This window comes from Pantherophis guttatus, chromosome 2 (assembly GCF_059756535.1).
Source record: "Pantherophis guttatus breed Tessera chromosome 2, ASM5975653v1, whole genome shotgun sequence".
NCBI classification, from domain to species: Eukaryota; Metazoa; Chordata; class Lepidosauria; order Squamata; family Colubridae; genus Pantherophis; species Pantherophis guttatus.
In genome coordinates this window covers 71,350,903-71,371,231 of record NC_142064.1, presented here as the reverse complement: position 1 = coordinate 71,371,231, position 20,329 = coordinate 71,350,903, and the positions used below count along the sequence as shown (strand labels likewise).

The 20,329-nt window shown below is 41.4% G+C and overlaps 1 protein-coding gene across 1 annotated transcript in view; it reads left to right on the top strand.

Annotated features, from left to right (window-relative positions):
• The first annotated feature begins 10,031 nt into the window (after window positions 1–10,031).
• LOC117661483 (histone-arginine methyltransferase CARM1-like) overlaps window positions 10,032–20,329 on the top strand; it is a 54,188-nt gene continuing 43,890 nt past the window's right edge. The window contains exon 1 of the mRNA XM_034410323.3: window positions 10,032–10,553. Within this exon, the coding sequence (XP_034266214.2) occupies window positions 10,391–10,553 (163 nt within the window). The 5' untranslated portion in view covers window positions 10,032–10,390. The remainder of the gene's footprint in view (window positions 10,554–20,329) is intronic.

The window sequence follows — 20,329 nt, the reverse complement described above, 5'->3', positions numbered from 1 at the left end:
AATTTTAATTCTCCATATATCAGTTTAGTTCTTTTTCTTACTTCTATTTCAAGCAAATTACATCAATTTTCTTCTTTTGTTCCTGCGCCAATTAATACCAATTATAGGAGTTCCGTTATATTTTCCCTTTCTTTTCGCCAAAGTCAAGCTGCTTGCAGACAAAGAAAAAACACCTCCATCGCCAAAGTCCCACGGTTATTATCTGTAAAATTCACAATGTTCCCAATCAAAAAGCAAATTACAATATTTCTTTTTGAAACAGAAGGTGTCTCTCTGCAATCCACAATTTCCATTAGTCACGCAAGTAACCATTTTGTTTCAATTATTTAACGTTCCTGCTTGATTCTTTCCTTCTTCTGTGTTTTGAAAATAATAATTCTTTTTTCTTTTTTTCTTTAACAGTCCAATTCAAATTTAAAACTTTGCTCCATTTTTGAACCAAGTCTCAATGTTTATTTTTCGGATTTGTTCTATTCAAACATCAATTTTCTATCGGGTCTTTTCTTTTCTTTTAAAAATTGCATCCTAAAATCTTCTATGCCCCATAGTTCCACAGCCGCTATTTTAAGGCTAGGGGTCTTACAAGTAAAAAACCATTGCTCCAAACGTTGTTTCGAGCCTGGGTTAGTTGTCACTCACCCAGCTTCAAAGAGCATTGTTCCTTTCCGCTTTCCTCCTGCACATCACTTTGCCCGGTTTGTCCCAGCTTTGTGGCAGCCGCCATGGCTGCCGCCTCCCACTGCCGACTTACAGAGAGTTCCCTCTGACCTCTGAGGAACTTGCCTGTTCCTCTTGGTCATCTGAGGCGCCTCTCTTTCTACCCCATCTCTGCAGGACGGTTCTGGTCCGAAGGCCCATCAGCGGCAGTTCGGCAGTCGGGGTTTTCACTGGGCTCTTCAGAGCCCGCTATCCCCAGCTGTCTCAACGCGATGCCAAACCGGAAGAAACCGGATTCAAATTTTTTTACTACCAGTTCTGTGGGTGTGGCTTGGTGAGTGTGGCAGGGGAAGGATACTGTAAAATCTCCATTCCCACCCAACTCCAGGGGAAGATTACTGCAAAATTCTCATTTCCTCCTGATCAGCTGGGACTCAGGAGGCAGAGACTAGATGGGGGCAGGGCCAGTCAGAAGTGATAAAGTGATATTTACTGGTTCTCCGAACCACTCAAAATATCTGCTACCGGTTCTCCAGAACTGGTCAGAACCTGCTGACTACCACCTCTGATGTATGTGTGTGTGTGTGTGTGTGTGTGTGTGTGTGTATGTATGTAGCAGGGGGTTTGACTAGAAGACCTCCAAGGTCCCTTCCAACTCTGTTATTTTATTCTGTTCTGTTCTATTTCTCACTGGATTTGGATTGGGCTGCTAATCACTGGTGGGTTGTCCCCGGTTCGCAATGGTTCTATAGAACCGGTAGTAAAACTGGCAGGAGACTCCGCCCACCGACTCCGATGTCATCAGAATGCTTCTGCACATGCGCAGAAGCTTCTGCGCATGTGCGCGGCCCGGTTGAGAACCGATAGTAAAGGTAAGTAGAACCCACCCCTGCTGCTAATGTATTCCAAATTCCATCTGAAAATACCCCACTGTATGTTACAAGCAAGTTATGTGTACAGCAAATTAAAGACTTATGCTTATGAATATAATAGTTTGCCCAGTTCAGAAATTCAGATAATCTCTTAACACTCAGGAGATTTAGGACAGCATGCAGTGGGAGGGAAGATTCCATTATGGTTTAACCAAATATTTGAATCAAAATATTTTATTTTGTCAATCTGAATAACATTGGAAAATTATTGGGAAATGCCAGAATACTTTTCTCTTATCTCGAAGAATTATGGAAAAGGTAGTGTAGTTGTTAGCAAAATGTTAAAGTAATCATTTTCTTAGATATGTTTGCACCATACTCATTGTTTTGATTCTCAAATAAATATGAAGTAAATTTTGGCAGTTCCAGTGCTTATTTTATAAGAGTCCACAAATAAGTTTCAAAATAAAAAATGTAAAGATTTCTTGCATATTTTCTTAGCACCTGGTAGAATGAGGTTGTCCTCTCTCTCACAATAAATAGGTAAAAGCTACTTACTGGAACAGAGCTATAAGCAAGAATAAGGTATCTATCATATAAACATTGTCTTGCCTTTTACAGTGGGGTGGGAAGTGTGAGAAAATTGCATTTTCATTTTATCATTGTCTGAGAAAGAACTTTTAAAAACTTGGAAGCTTAAACTGTTTGGAGATCTAAAACTGGCCAAATAAAAATATTGGTTATCTGAACACAACTACTGGAACTTCACTAATTCCTTGTAATTCTAAATTGAGACAATTCAATGTTTTTATTATGGATTAGAAAAACAGTGAATGAATATTGCCAAAGTTTTGTGAAAATAAGCACAGCAACATCATTATAATGCATATTTTATTTGCCTAATTTAGAAGGCTGCCCAACTCTAAACATCAAGAACAGTAAGAACTATAAAATGAAAGAAAGATGTGCTTCCAGAAGAGAAACATTCTGAATAGTATGTCAGATTTTAGAAAGGTTCACCCTCCATCCTAAATCCTAGGGAGAAAGCCAAATTTTCAAAAGTTTTTAAACCTAGAGGCCATTAGGGTCTATGGTAGGATGCTGTTCCCGAGAATAATTACTGCAAAAACAAAAGTGCCAAAATCTAGCAAGATTTCACCATGTTAAGGTAAGCCCTCATTTAGCAACCACAATTGACACTGGCAACTCAGTTGTGAAGTGGTCATTAAGTGAAACCACAACTGCACTTCCTATCTTACTTCAGCTTCCCTTTGCTTTAAAGACCTACAAAAGTTGTACACATCGAGTTGCAAAATTATATTTTTATCACTGTTGTAACTGCAAGTAGTCTCATTTAACAAGGACTATCGATATGTTCAATAAGGGCATAAAATAAAAAGTTGAATCCAGGATACTTCATCAATTCTTATGTACATTAGGGCTAAGTACACTTTGAAAACGGTTTAGAAGTACTTTGGACAACCCAAAAGCACAATACTTTTCATTAAAGCAGTTCAGTTTTTGAAAATGAACATTTGCTAAAAGAAGCACAATGGCTGTATATGTGAGCATGCTTCATCCCTCTTTCTTATATGGAAATAAGAATTGGAGACTTTAGGAGAAAATCAAAAGTAAATTGAGTGGAGTGGGAATCAGATGAGTAAGTATGTGTGATATAACAAGAAGAGGTTGGGTCAAGAATGAATATGGATTGAATATGCAAGTGAATGACCATGAAAGAAGGACACAAGAGATAGTCTGGTCAGAAAGAATAAACAATCAAATCACAAAACTTAAAGGAAGAGTGAATGGAGTGAAGGAGAGAAGAAATTGTGGTTAGATGGAGCTGAAGAGATTGTGAATTGAACAAAGGCAGTGCATTAAAAGTGGTATATGGACAGAATGGCCCCTAATAGAAACAAGAATGTTTAAGAAGAATAGAAAGATATAGAGAGGTATAGTGAATAGTGTTGGTATATTTCCTTTTCTTTTTCTTTTTCTTATTTCATGCCTCAATTTGGCTGAATTACTATTTCTCACTTATTTTCTGTACTTTGCGTAACATGGTATGCTCTAAAGGGAATAATATCCTGATGGGCATATATGAATGCTGCATTATGCAAGGAGACATTTCAGTTATCTCACATACCGTAGTTTCTATTTGCTGCTTTCTTCCTACACTGCATCACGTACCCTCTAAATTTTAAGAATCACAATTTTGAAATACTTTTGTGATTATGGGAAATTGCATAGGAAGGGAATCCGTTATGCTGGCAAAAAACAAGTCCTGTATCTAGTATTGACTATTTAATATAGCCGAGTCAACTATTACGTTCATTTACAAATGTACGTTACCTCTGTATTATAAATGCAATTTATATAAATATATATTCTGAAATGTTTAAAATGTGAGTGCCTTTTTGAGTACAACAATAATAAAGGCGGGATATAAAAAAACAAATGACTAGAATCCAGAATAATTTATATAAAAAACTATTTAACTACTAAGAAGAATTGTTTCAGCCTTTAATTTTTCCAGTATACTTAATGCTATTTTAATAATGCTGGTCCTATTAGAAAAATATATTTATTAAACAATTCTCGAATTAGTTTTTTCTTACTCTTATTTTTTGTAGCTGCTACCCGGTAGAAATGTCATTTTTAACCACACAGTGACACCTCCTGGGCAGTGATATTGCTGTAAAAAAAGCAGAGAGAGGTTTACAATGGGAAAAAAAAATGCTGGGAATCCATACATCTGAGAATAAAAACGGCTACTTTTATCTATCTATCTATCTATCTATCTATCTATCTATCTATCTATCTATCTATTATCTATCTGAAATGTCAAAAAATAAAAGGATACCTATGTTTGGAAGGAACCCATAGACAATTCTATTATAGAAATAAACAGAGAAATGAAATAAATAATTCCTTATCTCTTTATCTTATGTTTTAGTTTTTCAAATTTGTTATATCCAGTCTTTTCCCCCAGGAGCAGTAGGTAACCAACACAGTGTGTCCTCTTTTGATTTTTCCTCACAACAATGGATCTGAGATGTTTATGGTGGGTTATTTATTTTTAACAATTTTTTTGTTTCCTCCTAAATTGTACCCCACATGTTTGAGCAGGCTCCATTGCTCTGGCCAAGCCATGAGGACTAGAAAAGAGGATCTCTGTCTGATACCTAGGAAGTAGGGTACCTCCTTAGCTGAAACTTTGATGACCGGGTGACTCCAAAAAATGCTGATATTTTTGGACATGAGATAGTATTTTTAAAAAGAATGAAGAGTGACCCTGCCAAGCAGAAAGCATTTGTCCAAACATCCTCTCAGCTTGCCTATGTGTGTTTTGGGGAATTATTGTTAGTTTTCAATTAACAATAATTGCGCTTCTGATTAACATCATTGATTACCACTGTGCAAAGCTTAGAACTCTTTACCCAGTACAAATACCCAGGAAATTCTGACTTTTTAAAATACACAGCTGTAATCTGACCAGTTTGATTTAGTTTCCTTGAACATAGCCAAATTGTATTGCCTGTGAAATTAGGCACATTGTGACTGCTCACAGACGAGCCCATCACCAAATGCAACATTCTTGTTTTATTGGTTCAATTTATTGGTTCGATTTATATGCCGCCCAATTCCGGAGACTCAGGGCGGCTTACAATGCATTAAGCAATAGCCTTCATACTTTTGTATATAACTGCTTAGTAGGGCTTTTGCCCCCCCCACCCCAGCAGTGTTCTTTTTTATACAAAGTCAGCTTATTGCCCCCACAAACCGGGTCCTCATTTAACCTACCTCGAAAGGATGGAAGGCTGAATCAACCTTGAGCCTGGTGAAATTTGAACTTGCAGTAATTGCAGGCAGCTGGTGTTACTTAACAGTGCTTTAGTCTGCTGCGCCACCAAGGCTCTTTTGTGTTTTTATTCTTATATTACTTTTAACATGTTTTATTTTTCAACTCTGAACTGTGACTACAATAAACTATCTGTGTGTGATAGGCTTGAGGGTCTTAATAAAATGGTGACAGGTTTGATGTAAGATAAATGCATTAGGTGAAACTGGCAAATCTATTTGACAATTAAGGATCTGCGTTAGTTGACAATATGGTTATGAGCCCCAAGGAAAAGCCAATCACTCACAAGATGTTAAACTATATTCTATAATGTATATTCTCACATATTCTAGAATATGACTATTTTGCTTAGGCTTTTTATTGTTTTGTAATTGTAATTTTAGTTTTGTATTAAATATATATTCTCCCTATGTCTGATGGATTTACTTTGTATCCCAGCTGCCCTTAAAACTCCCTCTCTCTCCCCCCCACTTTATAGAAAGAGCTGCCAAAATGTGAAAAAATAAGAATGGAGGCAGAATTAAAACCCGTCAACCAGAAAAATTGCTGCTGATTCTTCCTGGTGGAAAAGCCTGACTTTCTCTATTTCCCATTTCTTCCATTTTGATAACGATTTTATTTATTTATTTATTTATTATCAGATTTATATACTGCCCTTCCCCCGAAGGACTCAGGACGGTGCACAGCCAAAGTAAAAACATAAATACAGACATTAAAATACAGTTAAAAAGATATATATACGTTTGGCCCCATAGTTAAAAAACAATAACAAACCTATTAAAACTATTTTTAAAAGTGTTAAGCCAGCCCGGCTTGCTGAAAAAGAAAGGTCTTAAGGGCACGGCGGAAGGCACCGAGGTCTTGGATTCTTCGTATCTCTGGGGGCAGCTGATTCCAGAGGGCAGGTGCCCCCACAGAAAAGGCCCTCCCCCTGGGGGCCACCAGTCTACATTGCTTGGCCGATGGCACCCTGAGGAGGCCCTCTCTGTGGGAGCGCACAGGTCGGTGGGAGGCCATTTCAAGGCCACGATGACCTTGAAAGAGAATTAATTACAGGTGGAAGCACTTTCGCTTTCTGGGCATTCTTGGGCAATCCCTTTGTCTCCTAACAAAGAGAACGGTTTAGGGCAGGAATTTCCAACTTTGGCAACTTTAAGACCTGTGGACTTCAACTCTCAGAATGACCCAGCCAGCAAATTTTGGGTAAAGATAAGAAGAGATTCTTTTGAAGCTTCTTTCTTTGAATGAAGAAAGCTTCTTTTACAGCTTCACAAAAGCTCCAGAAAAGCCTTTTCATTATTAAAAATCAGGCAAAGTGTTTCCAAGATACTAGGTCCTGCAAGGACCCAGCAGTGGCTGTGAACCAAGGTCATTTAGGGGAAGAGTTAGTCAACACACTAAAAATGGTGCACATACCTTTTTAAATCTATGCCACATGTGTTGCATGTCCACCAAAAGCATCAGAGTGTCAATCACTCTTTTGTGCCTGCCACTCCTATGGACACACCAGTTTTGATCTCTCTCAGATTGAGAGAGCAGAATAGAATAGCAAATGTTACTTAAGGTAAGTATAAGTAATACTTATTTGAAAAATGATTAGGGGGCTGGAGGCTAAACCATGTGAAGAATGGTTGCAGAAACTGGGAAGGTCTGTCTAACAAAGAGAAGGACTAGGAGTGACATAATAGCAATCTTCCAATATTTGAAGGGTTGTCACAAGGAAGAGGAGGTCGACCGATTCTCCAAAGTACTTGAAGTCATGATAAGAAGCAAGCGATGGAAATTTATCAAAGAGAGATCCGACCTAGAATTAAGGAGAAATTTCCTGACAACAATTAATTAGTGGAACTGCATGCCTCCAGAAGTAGGTGCTCCATCACTGGAGATTTTTAAGAAGAAATTGAACAGCCAATTGTCTGGAATGGTATAGAGCTGTGATGGTGAACCAGTGGCACCCATGCCAGATGTGGCACACAGAGCCCTCTCTGTGGGCATGAGAGCTGTCACCAGCTGCCGTTCTGGTTTCTGGAGCAATGGAAATCCAAAGACCAGCTGACCTGCACGCATGCATGCACCGGAAAGCGGAAGACCAGCTGGCTGGCACGCACATGCACGCACCGGCCAACTGGTCTTCCACTTTCCAGCTCTCTGGCATGCGCAGGGGCCAGCTGGCTGGTGCACATGCATGCACCAGAAACTGGAAGACCAGCTGGCTGGTGCATGCATGTGCACCAGCCAGCTGGTCTTCAAGGTTTCCGGGCTCCAGTGCACGGGAAAACCAGCTGGTTGGCACGCATGCGTGCACCAGAAATCGGAAGACCAGCTGGCCAGCACGTGCATGCTGGTCTTTGGGTTTCTGGGCTATGGCGTGCACGCATGCACACGCATTCCCTTTTTGGCACTTGGAGCCAAAAAGGTTCGCCATCACTGGTATAGTCTCTCCTGCTTGAGAATGAAGTCGGACTAGAAGACTTCCAAAGTCCTTTCTAACTGTTGATTTTGTTATTGTGAATATTCCTATTTAAGTCCAATGCTTTTCCCTCTCTCTGTTCTCCTTCTGTTTTTAGCCAGAGGAGAATAGACTCCTATTCAGCAACTCTCTTCTCTCTTTTGAACCCTTTTCCTTTCTCCAGAAGAGGCTAAGCCAGCTTCTCTCACATACTGAGACAGCAGACAAAAATAGGTAGCTTCTTGTTTCTTTTCTAACTGATGATTAGGTACAGCCAGGGGTGGGTTCTAAATTTTTTTACTACCGGTTCTATGGGCGTAGCTTATTTTGTGGGTGTGGCTTGGAGGTCATGTGACTAGGTGGGCGTGGCTAGCTGGTCAGAGTCATTTCTGGAAGGTCCTCGCACTTACGACCAGTCCTCGCACTTAGGACCCGACTCATTTGTTTGCTTTTAACACTGATCAGCTGTAGGATGGCCCTTTGAAGCCCCGCGGCAAGAGTTTAAACTTTAAACTTTAAACTTTAAACAAGAGTTTTTTTCCCTCTAGTCATCAGCTGGGACTCAGGAGGCAGCAATAGATTGGGGGTGGGACCAAATAAAAGGTAAGAATAATGTACGTGGGTGGGTGGGAGGGCGGGGGGGGAACTGGTTCAGTGATGTCATATCATCACCGCTACCGGCTCGGCCGAACTGGATCGAACCGGGAGGAACCCACCACTGGGTACAGTAAGTCCAGTGGTGGGATTCAAATAATTTAACAACCGGTTCTCTGCCCTAATGATTTCTTCCAACAACCAGTTCACCAAACTGCTTAGAAAGTTAACCACCGATTCTCCCGAAGTGGTGCAAACTGGCTGAATCCCACCACTGAGCAAGTCCTCAGGTGTCCTTAGGTCAAATTTGTATCTAATCTGGAACAGGTTAAGCAAACGTTTCTCTTACTACAAACCACTGAAAACAGGTCCCAGTGATGCAAACCCTGGCTGGGGGAGGGGGTTGTACACATCTGTGCAAGCAGGCAGATGGGCAAAACCAGGAGTGGGTTCTACTTACCTTTACTACCAGTTCACAACGGGCTCGCGTGCCTTGCTTCTGCGCATGAGCAGATCACTGATGATGACATCTAGGGCAGTGGGCGAGGCCTCTCGCCGGTTTTACTGCTGGTTCTTGAGAACTGATCCAAAAAGGGAGCAACCCACCACTGGGCAAAACCCTTGCTGAGGAGAGTGTATACGGAGGAGTAGATGGTGCTCTGTTTGTCTGCCATACCCCTCCCCTGCAGCACCAGCACACACCTGCCTTTCTTCCCAGGACAGACCTGCCTTTCTGCTGGCTCAGATTGGCCTTATGGCAGTCTCTTGGTTCCCAACCCTGGTGCCTCTAGGTGTCTTGCCCAACTGGTTTTCTTAATAAAAGATACCACTCCAAATTCTAGAACTTGCCAGTAGGAATATTTTCAATTAGGCCCTGGAGGGCAGGTGCCAGGCTGGAAAAATCCAGCTGCACTAGTAAATTACTCCAGCTTAGTGGAAGCCAGAAAAGTAAGTAGATAGCTAGACAGACATATGTAGACAGACAGACCGATGGGTAGATGGATGGACGGATGGGTAGATAGATAGATGGGTAGACAGACAGACAGGATGGATAGATGGATGGATAGCTAGCTAGCTAGATGATAGATAGATAGATAGATAGATAGATAGATAGATAGATAGATAGATAGATAGAGGATGGATAGATGGATGGACGGACAGACGGACAGATAAGACAGACTGATGTGTGCACTCTGTATGCTTGTGTCAGCCTCATGATTGGATCGAGCCTTGGTGGCGCAGCAGACTAAAGTGCTGTTAAGTAACACCAGCTGCCTGCAATTACTGCAAGTTCAAATCTCACCAGGCTCAAGGTTGACTCAGCCTTCCATCCTTTCGAGGTAGGTAAAATGAGGTACCCAGTTTGTGGGGGCAATAAGCTGACTTTGTATAAAAAAAGAACACTGCTTAGCGGCCCCTGAAAGCCCTACTAAGCAGGTATATACAAAAGTATGAAGGCTTAATTGCTTAATGCATTGTAAGCCGCCCTGAGTCTCCGGAGAAGGGCGGCCTATAAATCGAACCAATAAATAAATAAATAAAACCTCCTAAGAGCCCTCGCCTTCAGTTCCAAAGCCAGCCGGCTGGGGTCGCTCTTGCCAACTCGAAGCGACCGCACCGCAGCTCGCCAGAACGTCCCCTCGGCTTCTTGTGAGCGCGCAAATCGTTTTTCGCTGGAGGGACATTTTTTTTTTCTCCAGAGGAAGTGCGGGAAGAGGGAGGAAAACGGGAGAGGGAGCCCGATTCGCTGCAGATGCCGAAGCGAGCGAGGCGGCGGCGGCGGCATCTCCGATGGGGAGCTCGTTCGGCAGGAAAGCTCGCCGCTCCCCGCCCGCCTCCTCGCCTCCCTCGCCGGCCCTATAGCCTCCAAGCGGCTCCAGGCGCCCCGACCAGCCGCCGCCTCCTCCGTTGCCTGCCGTCTGCGCCCGCCAGCCTCTCCCCGAGGCGGCATCCATGGCTGCTCCGCCCGGCCAGCTTCTGCAGTGCAGCGTCCGGCTGCTTCGCCTCAATGAGGAGCAGCTCCGGGAAGGGCTGCAGATCGCCCAGCCCGCCCAGAAAGCCCTCCGCCTGGAGCTTTGCGCGCGGGACGGAGGCGCCGAGGTGGCCGTGACAGACGGTTAAGTAAAGCAGAGCCGAAGCGGCGCGGGCAGGTGTGGCCGGCCGGGGAAAGGGCGGGAGAGACGGGGCCGGCCGCCCGGGGAACCGAGCGTCCCGGAGAGAAAGCTTTCTCGGCCCGGGAGGAGAAGGAAAGGGAGAAGCAGCTCCGCGGAAAGTTTGGCGCTCTCGGCAGCCTTTGGGGAGCCGCTGCTTTGCCAGCCTCGCTTGTCCCGAGGAGCCTCTTCGCCTTTCTTAGGCTTGAATCCTAAAATGGCTCGGAGGGGCGGGGGGAGCTCGGGAGGAGGCTAAGAGGCAGCACGCAGCAGCAACCGGGTTTCTCTATCCCTCTGACCGGTCCCGGCGAGGGATTGCGGCGGCTGCTGCTGCTGCTTTCGCTTGAGCGCCATGGGGCAAATGGGGTCTGGCCGGTTTGGGGAATGCGGGCGAGGGCGACGTTGATTTGGGGGAGGTGATGGCGGGGAACTCGCGTGTGCGGGGTTTTCGGGTTCCCTGCCCCCCCTTCATCCGAGTGTTTGTGGGCTGATCGTGGGAACCGGTCTGTGGGGAAACCCTCACACCCTTAAATAATCTGTATTTTCCCCAAAGGTGCTTCCCCTCCCTCCCCCCCAAGAGACAACTTGGACTTTCTGGTTTTTCTTTGAAGACATTTCACTTCTCATCCAAGAAGCTTCTTCAGCTCTGGCTGGGTGATGAGGAAGTTTCCTCACCCTCCAGCCAGAGCTGAAGGAGCTTCTTGGATGAAGTTTCCTCACCATCCAGCCAGAGCTGAAGGAGCTTCTTGGATGAAGTTTCCTCACCATCCAGCCAGAGCTGAAGGAGCTTCTTGGATGAAGTTTCCTCACCCTCCAGCCAGAGCTGAAGGAGCTTCTTGGATGAAGTTTCCTCACCATCCAGCCAGAGCTGAAGGAGCTTCTTGGATGAAGTTTCCTCACCATCCAGCCAGAGCTGAAGGAGCTTCTTGGGTGAAGTTTCCTCACCCTCCAGCCAGAGCTGAAGGAGCTTCTTGGGTGAAGTTTCCTCACCCTCCAGCCAGAGCTGAAGGAGCTTCTTGGGTGAAGTTTCCTCACCATCCAGCCAGAGCTGAAGGAGCTTCTTGGGTGAAGTTTCCTCACCATCCAGCCAGAGCTGAAGGAGCTTCTTGGGTGAAGTTTCCTCACCCTCCAGCCAGAGCTGAAGGAGCTTCTTGGATGAAGTTTCCTCACCAGCCAGCCAGAGCTGAAGGAGCTTCTTGGGTGAAGTTTCCTCACCATCCAGTCAGAGCTGAAGGAGCTTCTTGGATGAAGTTTCCTCACCAGCCAGCCAGAGCTGAAGGAGCTTCTTGGATGAGAAGCAAAACCTCATCAAAGAAAAACAAAGCCCAATTGCCTCTTGGGAAAAAAAAAAGGACCTTTGGGATAACCATGACCTGGATGACTGAGAATCTCCATAGACATCTGTATTTTTGTTTGTTTCACGTGAGAATGTGTAGAAAGAGAGATGCCGGAACACGCATTGGTTTGTGGCTGAAGAGTTGGGCAGACATTCTTCAAAGTTTTTAATTTTTATTATTCTAGATTTGTAAAAAGTTGCTGGGATTTTCCTAAGAGCTTTGTTGTGTTGTGTATACTCGGACTTCCCAACTATTCTTCTTTTTTTTTTTTTGCACTTTGCGGAGTAAAATAAATGGTATAGCACAAAACAAAGGAGGATGGGATGCTTTGCTTTGTCCAATCTGTGGTCCTTGTCATCTCTTATCTTGTTTTCCCCTCTGTTAATTGGTTTTGTGGTAATTGCCTTGCTTTGGTTATTATGAGGTACCCAGTATCATTGGGAGTCAGGCAGCATGCAAGTTTGATTAATAAATAAACAGATACAATATGGAAGATGGTACTTTGTAGCTCTTCTTAATTCCATGGTTGCTGCCATAGAATTATTGCAACTTCTCAACTCTTAGATGTGTATCCTTTTTAAATGAACTGAAAAAATAAACTATATAGTAAGTATGCAGGTCTTATTTTTTTCTTTGTGTTGCAGATATTCGAGGGTTGAACCCTAACATGTAAAGTTCTAGGAAGCAAATGGAGCTGCTGACTTAAACTCCGATGCGCTTGAACTTTCAATGTGTTCAAATTAGACACCAACTCCTAATTAAGCTTTGAAATGTAAAAATTGTTTATGAAAGGCATGGCAGTTGTTTAGGTCAGACTTGCATTTAATTCTAATGTCTCATAACTATTTGGTTATACCTATTCCAGTAGTAAGCAAACAGAACAACCAGCCAGAGAAGTCACCCACATATTCCCGAACCATGCCAATTACGGTATTCTTTAAGGACACGTCCTCATGATGTTCCTTCTTCTCATCCAAAGCCCACAGCTGAGGCCACCTAACTTTGTAGTTATCTGAGCCAGGGTTAAAGTGTTTTCCATCTTCTGATGACACAGGCTGCACAATTACGCACAATTTGTGGTGCTTTAGCAGCTACTATAGAAGCATTGACCACAGCTAGAATTGATCCAACTCTCATTTGCTGCTTTTGGCTGCTACTGGTACAAGCAGATCCTTTACCTCCAGTCCCTAGGAACTTCCTTCCATGGCCATTTTCATTTGGGAAGCAGGAATGATCAGGTGCCAGGTATTGATGGAATTATAGGTCTGGAAGGGACTTTGATGGTCTATTAATCCAACAACACTCTTATCTATACAGATGTAGCGCTCTAATATGAAACAGATAGACATATACTTTTAAAATGTTCTGGCTGACTTGCAGCCTGCAGTGGTACTGAATAACAGGGTCATCCTCTATCCATCACTGGCTAATAGTTCCCAGTCACTTGTTTTAGGGCAGAGAGAGAGAGAGACAAGCAAGAGACAGGGAGAAAGCATGAGAGAGCAAACAGAAAAGCAGTGAAAATGTGTGAGAAAGAAGAAGTGAGAAGGAAGAACCATGGCGAAAGAGGAGCGTGTGCGTGGAAAAAAGTGACATAAGGATGAGCAAGAAAAAAAGATGAGAGAGGATAAATACAAGTAGTCCTCAACTTACAACAGCTTGTTAATTGACTTTTCACAGTTACCACGGCACTAAAACATGTGACTTATAAGCATTTTTCAGTTAGATCTATGTAGCATCCCCATGATCATGTGATTAAAATTCAAACGCTTGGCAATTGGCTCATATTTATGACAATTGCAGTGTCATGTCATCACCTTTTGTGATCTTCTGACAAGCAAAATCAATGGGGAAGCCAGGTTCACTTGACAACCAGGTTACTAATTTATCAACTGCAGTGATTCATTTAATAACCGTGGCAAGAAAGGTCATAAAAGGGGGCAATGTCTCACTTAACAACAGAAATGTTGGGCTCAATTGTGGTCATATCTTGAGGACTATACATTGTACATTGATATCAGGAGACACAGTATCCATTTCTGTCCTACTGTATTAAAACTCATTAGACAGGGCCTGGTGGCTCAGCAGACAGATAGCATTGTGATTAACACCAGCTGTCTGCAATTACTGTAAGTTCGAATCTCACTAGGCTCAAGGTTGACTCAGCCTTCCATCCTTTCTAAGGTAGGTAAATTGAGGACCCAGTTTGTGGGGGCAATAAACTGACTTTGTATAAATATACAAAAGTATGAAGGCTATTGCTTTATGAGTCTCCGGAGAAGGGCAGCATATAAATCAAATTAAAAAAAAAAAGATATGAGTAACCAGATGTTATTCCATGGGGTTCTAACCCTCTATTGGGAATCGAACTCACTGTCCTGCACACTTTAAGGTGCATTAACCAATTGTGGTCATAGGTTGAGGACTATCTGTAAGAGAATCCATGGATAATATGTGGGTTGGGTAAGGGCTACAGTGTCTTGATCTCTGAGTCAGTGTGGATTTTCCAGGAACCAGGAGAGCTGAAAAGTCTCCATCTACTCTTGTGAATCAGATTAAGGCAGATAAATATACTTACGAATACAGTTTTGGGTTTATCTTTCCGTTGGAACTTACCTCCTACCCAGTCCATCCCAAGGCTTTACAACAAGCACGTATAATATTTTTTCCTGCTAGTAGGAAATCACCTACTGCTTTCCTTAACTTTCTCCACATTGAGGACAGGATCACCCTCATTGGCCTTGCAATTAAGGCACAACAGGGAACAGAACAAATTATGCTGGCAGACTTTGTGCCACCTGGAGGAAAGTTAAACTGCCTATCTGGATGTGGCCATACTGCTCTGTTGAGGATATCCATTTGTCTCTGAAGCAGAGAACAATACGAAGGCAAACAGGCCCCACATGTTGCTATATTTTTCATTTAGTATGTGCTACCTGAGGGGACAATAGCTGAATCAATTCCTCACATAAGCTGTTCCTGCAATTTGTAAAAATTATCTTCATTTTTTTTCCCTGTAATGTGTGTGGTTTTTCCCCACTGTGGTCTGCAATCGACTGAAGGTTAATAGAAATGAGATCGGGCTCTCACATTAGTAGATGAGAAGCCTAGATTTATTGCTTTCGCCATAGTATTTGCAAGAGGTATAGCCTATTTATTTCTAGGGTCAGCTCAGACATTATGAACAACAAATCAATAAAATGAACTAACATGTAACCAACTACAGTGTCAATAATTTCTTAGCTGACCCTGAAACACTAGGAGTGCTTTTAAAAGGCTTCAGGCACAGGTAGTCCTCAACTTACAACCACAATTGATCCCAAAATTTCTGTTGTTAAGTGAGTTTTGCCCCATTTTATGCCTTTTCTTGCCATAGTTGTTAAGTGAATCACTGCAATTGTTAAGTTAGTGACACGGTTGTTAAGTGAATCTGGCTTCCCTATTGAATTTGCTTGCCAGAAGGTCGCAAAAGGTGATCACATGACCCCGGGACATTGCAATCGCCATAAATATGAACTAGTTGCCAAGCATCCGGATTTTGATCATGTGACCATGGAAATGCTGCAACGGTCATAAGTGTGAAAAATAGTCATAAGTCACTTTTTTCAATAATGATGTAATTATGAACGGTCACTAAACAAACTTGTAAATCGAGGACTACCTGTATTCCAATACACAAATCTGTAAGGACTGAATTATAGACTCAGTTTATGGGTTACCTGCTTCAAATTGAAATCCAAACAGGTGCTTTGGAGCATGTAAATCCAAAAGTAGTACCTATTTGCAGTTCTTTAAAGCAGCAGTGACCTTTCCTGAGATACTACTGTTGTCATCTATAGCTGCCTCACAATTGTGGGAAAAGACAACTGCTTTATGGATTCCAAAACACCTGTTTGAATTGAAGTCAGAATATTATATCTTCTTTCTGTTTACCTTTGTCTACTTAGTTGATCCAGAAGTAAATTAGAGATGCCTCCAGTCAGCCAGATGTCTGTATCACTGTACAATATATTTTATTTCAAATCCTCAAGTGTTAAAATTATATTAGTTTTCTAATGTTATTGTTGCCTTTGCTCTTCAGTAAAATAAGTTAGCAGCAAAATGTGAACATGGGTAATGAAGGAAGGCAGTTACATCTGAATGGTACAGCAAAACCTAGTTTACTTTAAGGGAGAAATGAATTTGTGGCTGGTACAATCTTCCTCTCCAATGTTCTTGCCCTATAAGAATCATGTTAGATAGAACGGACTGCTGTTATGCAAACATTTCAAAAGCTTTTCTTTTAAAAAAAAATTCTATATATACCACGCTGGAGCTAAAAATATTTATAGAAGTGGAAACTCTTTTTTTAAGGAAATGGGGGAATATTATCCTTTTAATTTATTTTTATGTATTTTTATTAATTATGGAGATTTATCAGGATAAACAAGCATCTGCTCTCTCTGAATCTCATCTCCAAAGAAGATCCTTCTGACATATTGAAAATATAACAATAATGCAAAATTATACTCTCATGTCATATTTAAAAATGCAGTGATCTGATTATTGTTCTACTGCCTACTGAAACAACCATTCATTTAGTGACTTTTCAAAGTTACAATGGCACTGAAAAATGTGACTTATGTCTGCTTTTCACACTTATGACCATTACAGCATCCTCATGGTCCCATGATCAAAATTCAGATGCTTGGCAACTGACTTCATTTTTATGATGGTTGCAGTGTCCCAGGGTCATGTGATCAACTTTTGTGACCTTCTGATAAGCAAAATGGGGAAGCCAGATTGACTTTACAAATGTGTTACTAATTTAACAACTGTGGTGATTCATTTAACACCTGTGGCAAGAAAGGTTGTAAAATGGGGCAAAACTCACTTAACAACTATCTTCTTAGCAACATAAATTTTGGGTTTAATTGTGGTTGTAAGTCAAAGACTACCAGCATTAATTCAAAGTGGATATGTGCTCTTTGGAAAGCTGTTTACAAATGATAGCAGCTTGTACTAATTACATGTCAGGGTATAAATTCCGCAATAAATATTTTCAATGGGGTTATAAAATTAAATATTGAAATAATACTTTTAATAGCAATAAATAAAAACACTGATGCAGCATCTGCTGTTTATTGATGCAGTGATGAAGTAGCTGAGTTTATTTTATAAATCTTAAGCCACCTGCGTATATTTTTTCAGACAAGTTTATGTGGCCTACAGGAATTGTTCCTCCTTTAGATCTCACCTCTGGAACTAATGACTAATGACTTTTTCCAGCTGTCGGTCCAGCTGACTTTTTCCAGTCAATAACAATCTCAATTTTGGATTAATCCTGAAGAGCACATTGCAAGTACTGGTCAAAATACAGACTCTGGATGCCATAAAACAAAATTTCAAAATAGTACACAGGAAACGGGATCTATATCCAGTTCACATATATCATATACCCAAAGGGACTTCCAGTAAAATTTTGGTTTACAAATAGAAAAAACTTCTGAAAATGGCTGAAAGATATCCTGGCCAGACTATCATATAGAAAATTCCCATGATTACATACATGGTGTCCCAATATTTTACTGCAGCTTTTAACCAGTGCTGGAGAGATGGGCACCACACACATAGACAAACATATCCATGTACTTGAGGATAAGCCCTTCCACAAATAAGCTAACCCTCAATTTTTGAACAAAAATATCATAAAAGTACACTGCCCATGAAAAAGCTGACCTCAATATCCTGTGAAAGCTTAGGATGAAGATATGAAAATGTAAAACATGTTGCCCTCTCTTCCCCCAAGGTTCCTGTAGCAGTATTACTTTTACTTACCGATTTGCCTAAAGCCATCCTTGAGTATTTGCCTGAGTTGAGTACTGAAAAAAATGTCCCGGGCACAGATCCAGTATATTAGCCACTGAACCATGCCGCTAGAAAATAATGAAACAGAATGCAGCTGGGATTTAGGCCATCTTCTGTTTGCTGTGCACTAAGTATGCAGTTCACAGATGCTGAGAAGAATGATGTTATCTCTGTGTATCTTAGAAAACTAATGCCAAATTTTCTATGGCTTTTGGAAAAAAGACTGCTGCTATTGTGTGTTGATGAATAGAGAACATGGGGAGTCCTTAAGGATGGTGATGCATTTCACAAAAGTAAATATTGAGCCCTGCCTTCTATCCTGAATCCATAGAGGTTGTGGGATTTTTTAAAAAACAAATGAAGACTTTCTTTTAAATGTTTGTTAGAAAAAGGAGATGCTGATTGAGAGAGTTCTGTGACCAATAGAAGCCAGAAGAATGAGATTAAAGTATGCTTTGGACTCTTTGTATGTCTGTATTGCAAAATACATTTGGGGTCCTTATTGATGGAGTCCCTGTTTGGGCAAATATGTGGCACCTATTTTTATTTGTCTAGTTAGTGGGTAATTTCTTTTCTTTCTCTCTGACATCTTTTCTGTGCTGCATCTGAAACTTTTTTCCCCAACTTTTCTATTTCAGCATTCAGATTATGAGATTTGTTGCTCAGATCAAATGGCTATAGTCACAAGGAATGTTTGCTAGCAAGATAATGGCTTTTGTGTTGTTGCTGTTTTTGTGCTGTTGCTGTTGTTATAAATGGATTTTGCCAGCAGATATGAAGGGACTACAAACCGTATTTGTAGCCGACAATATTATTGGTTCAAAAGCCATTAATCAGAGGCTTGGTTGCCTGACATAATCCAGGCTAAGTAGGAGTCTTCCAATCCACACCACTGGTTTTTCAAAGTTTCTTACTCTGAGAAATCATTCTGCTCCAAAAGTCCAATAAGAATATCCTCATGTCTCCTGTTGAGTCCCTGTTTGCTGTATAAGATCGTAGGATATTTGCTGCCGTGTCCATTCTTTTAATCTTGGTGTAAACAAAGTCAATTTACCCTGTGTGGAATATACCCTTTTACAGAATGTACCTTTGGAGATCCTTGTTGCTGTGATGATCACTTGCTGGAAAAGACAAGCTGTCTTCTTGGGGGGGGGGGAATGTCTGCTATTTCTGATGTTCTAACTGAAGAGCCATATGGTTCCCCAGGAAACAACTCAAAAACACACACATGCAGAAATCTATTATAGGGTCTGTAAAATATTATGTTTCTCAGATTGTCACAGAGAGCCGCTCAGTTACAGATGTAGATCTTTTTTAACGGTCAACCGCAATGAGCATGGAGAAATAGGTGAATAAAACTTCAGCGTATACTTTACAGTAGATTGATTTAATAGAGCGTTCTCCTGAAGCGCTGAATATCTTTAATGTTTCATGGAGGCATTACTACCTTGTCTTCACTGCTAGCAGCAGACTTCTACATCAAAGTTTATAGTCTGTGAAAATGCTTCACTTTGGGATGTTAGCAGATGGAATGAATGAATAATTAGTATCTTTGTTAAATGAAATCCAACTCCTTTTGATTCAAGAAAGCTAGAAATGATACTATTAAACGGGTGCATTTGTTTTCCTTCTCTTTTTTTTATTACATCTTCTTTCCCTATCTTGCACTCAGAGTAGTCAAAGCAATAGATTGAGTAACTTCTCCAGTTTTAACTTCACGAAAGTTACCTGAGGAGGAGGAGGAAGTGACATGTCACTTTCCCTCAAGTGACATCGCTGTCTGCCTGACATCTACACCAATCAATCAATCTATGTTCATCAGTAACACTCCTGGATAAATAACCTCTCTCACTGTCTCCCTCTTATGCAGGCTTCTTTCATTGTTTAAAAAATGAAATGTTTTCAGAAAGATCAAAAATCTGCCACTACTAGCTGAATTTTCTAGGAGATATTAAAGCAAGTAAAGTATCTTATTACAAGGAACACATAATCTTTTGAATTTTTAAAAAGTCTACATCTTCTGTAGACTTTTGCTAGTGTAATAATCATCCACAATGATATTACTATTGTTTCTCACTTTTTTTTAAAGCATTATTTTAATGCTTTCAACAGAACCATCTTCAGGAACATTAATTCCTCCATAGACATATGAATTATTTATATAAAGGTGCTGTGTTCCTTTTTGTTGGTCTTCCCAAAGATGCTTTTTCAAGAGGCAACTGGACTTTCTGGTTTTTCTTTGAAGACGTTTCATTTCACATCCAAGAACCTCCTTCAGCTATGACTGGATGGTGGGGAATCATCACCATTTCACTGATGATGGTTCTTCAGTGAGATCCCCCACCACCATTAGCCATGGTACACAGTGGTTAGAATGCAGTATTGCAGGCTGAATCTGCTCAGTGTCATGAGTTCGATCCTGACTGGCTCAAGGTTGACTCAGCCTTCCATCCTTCCAATGTCGGTAAAATGAGGGCCCAGATTGTTGAGGACAATATGTTGCCTCTAAATCACTTACAGAGTGCTGTAAAGCACTGTGATGCGGTATATAATTCTTA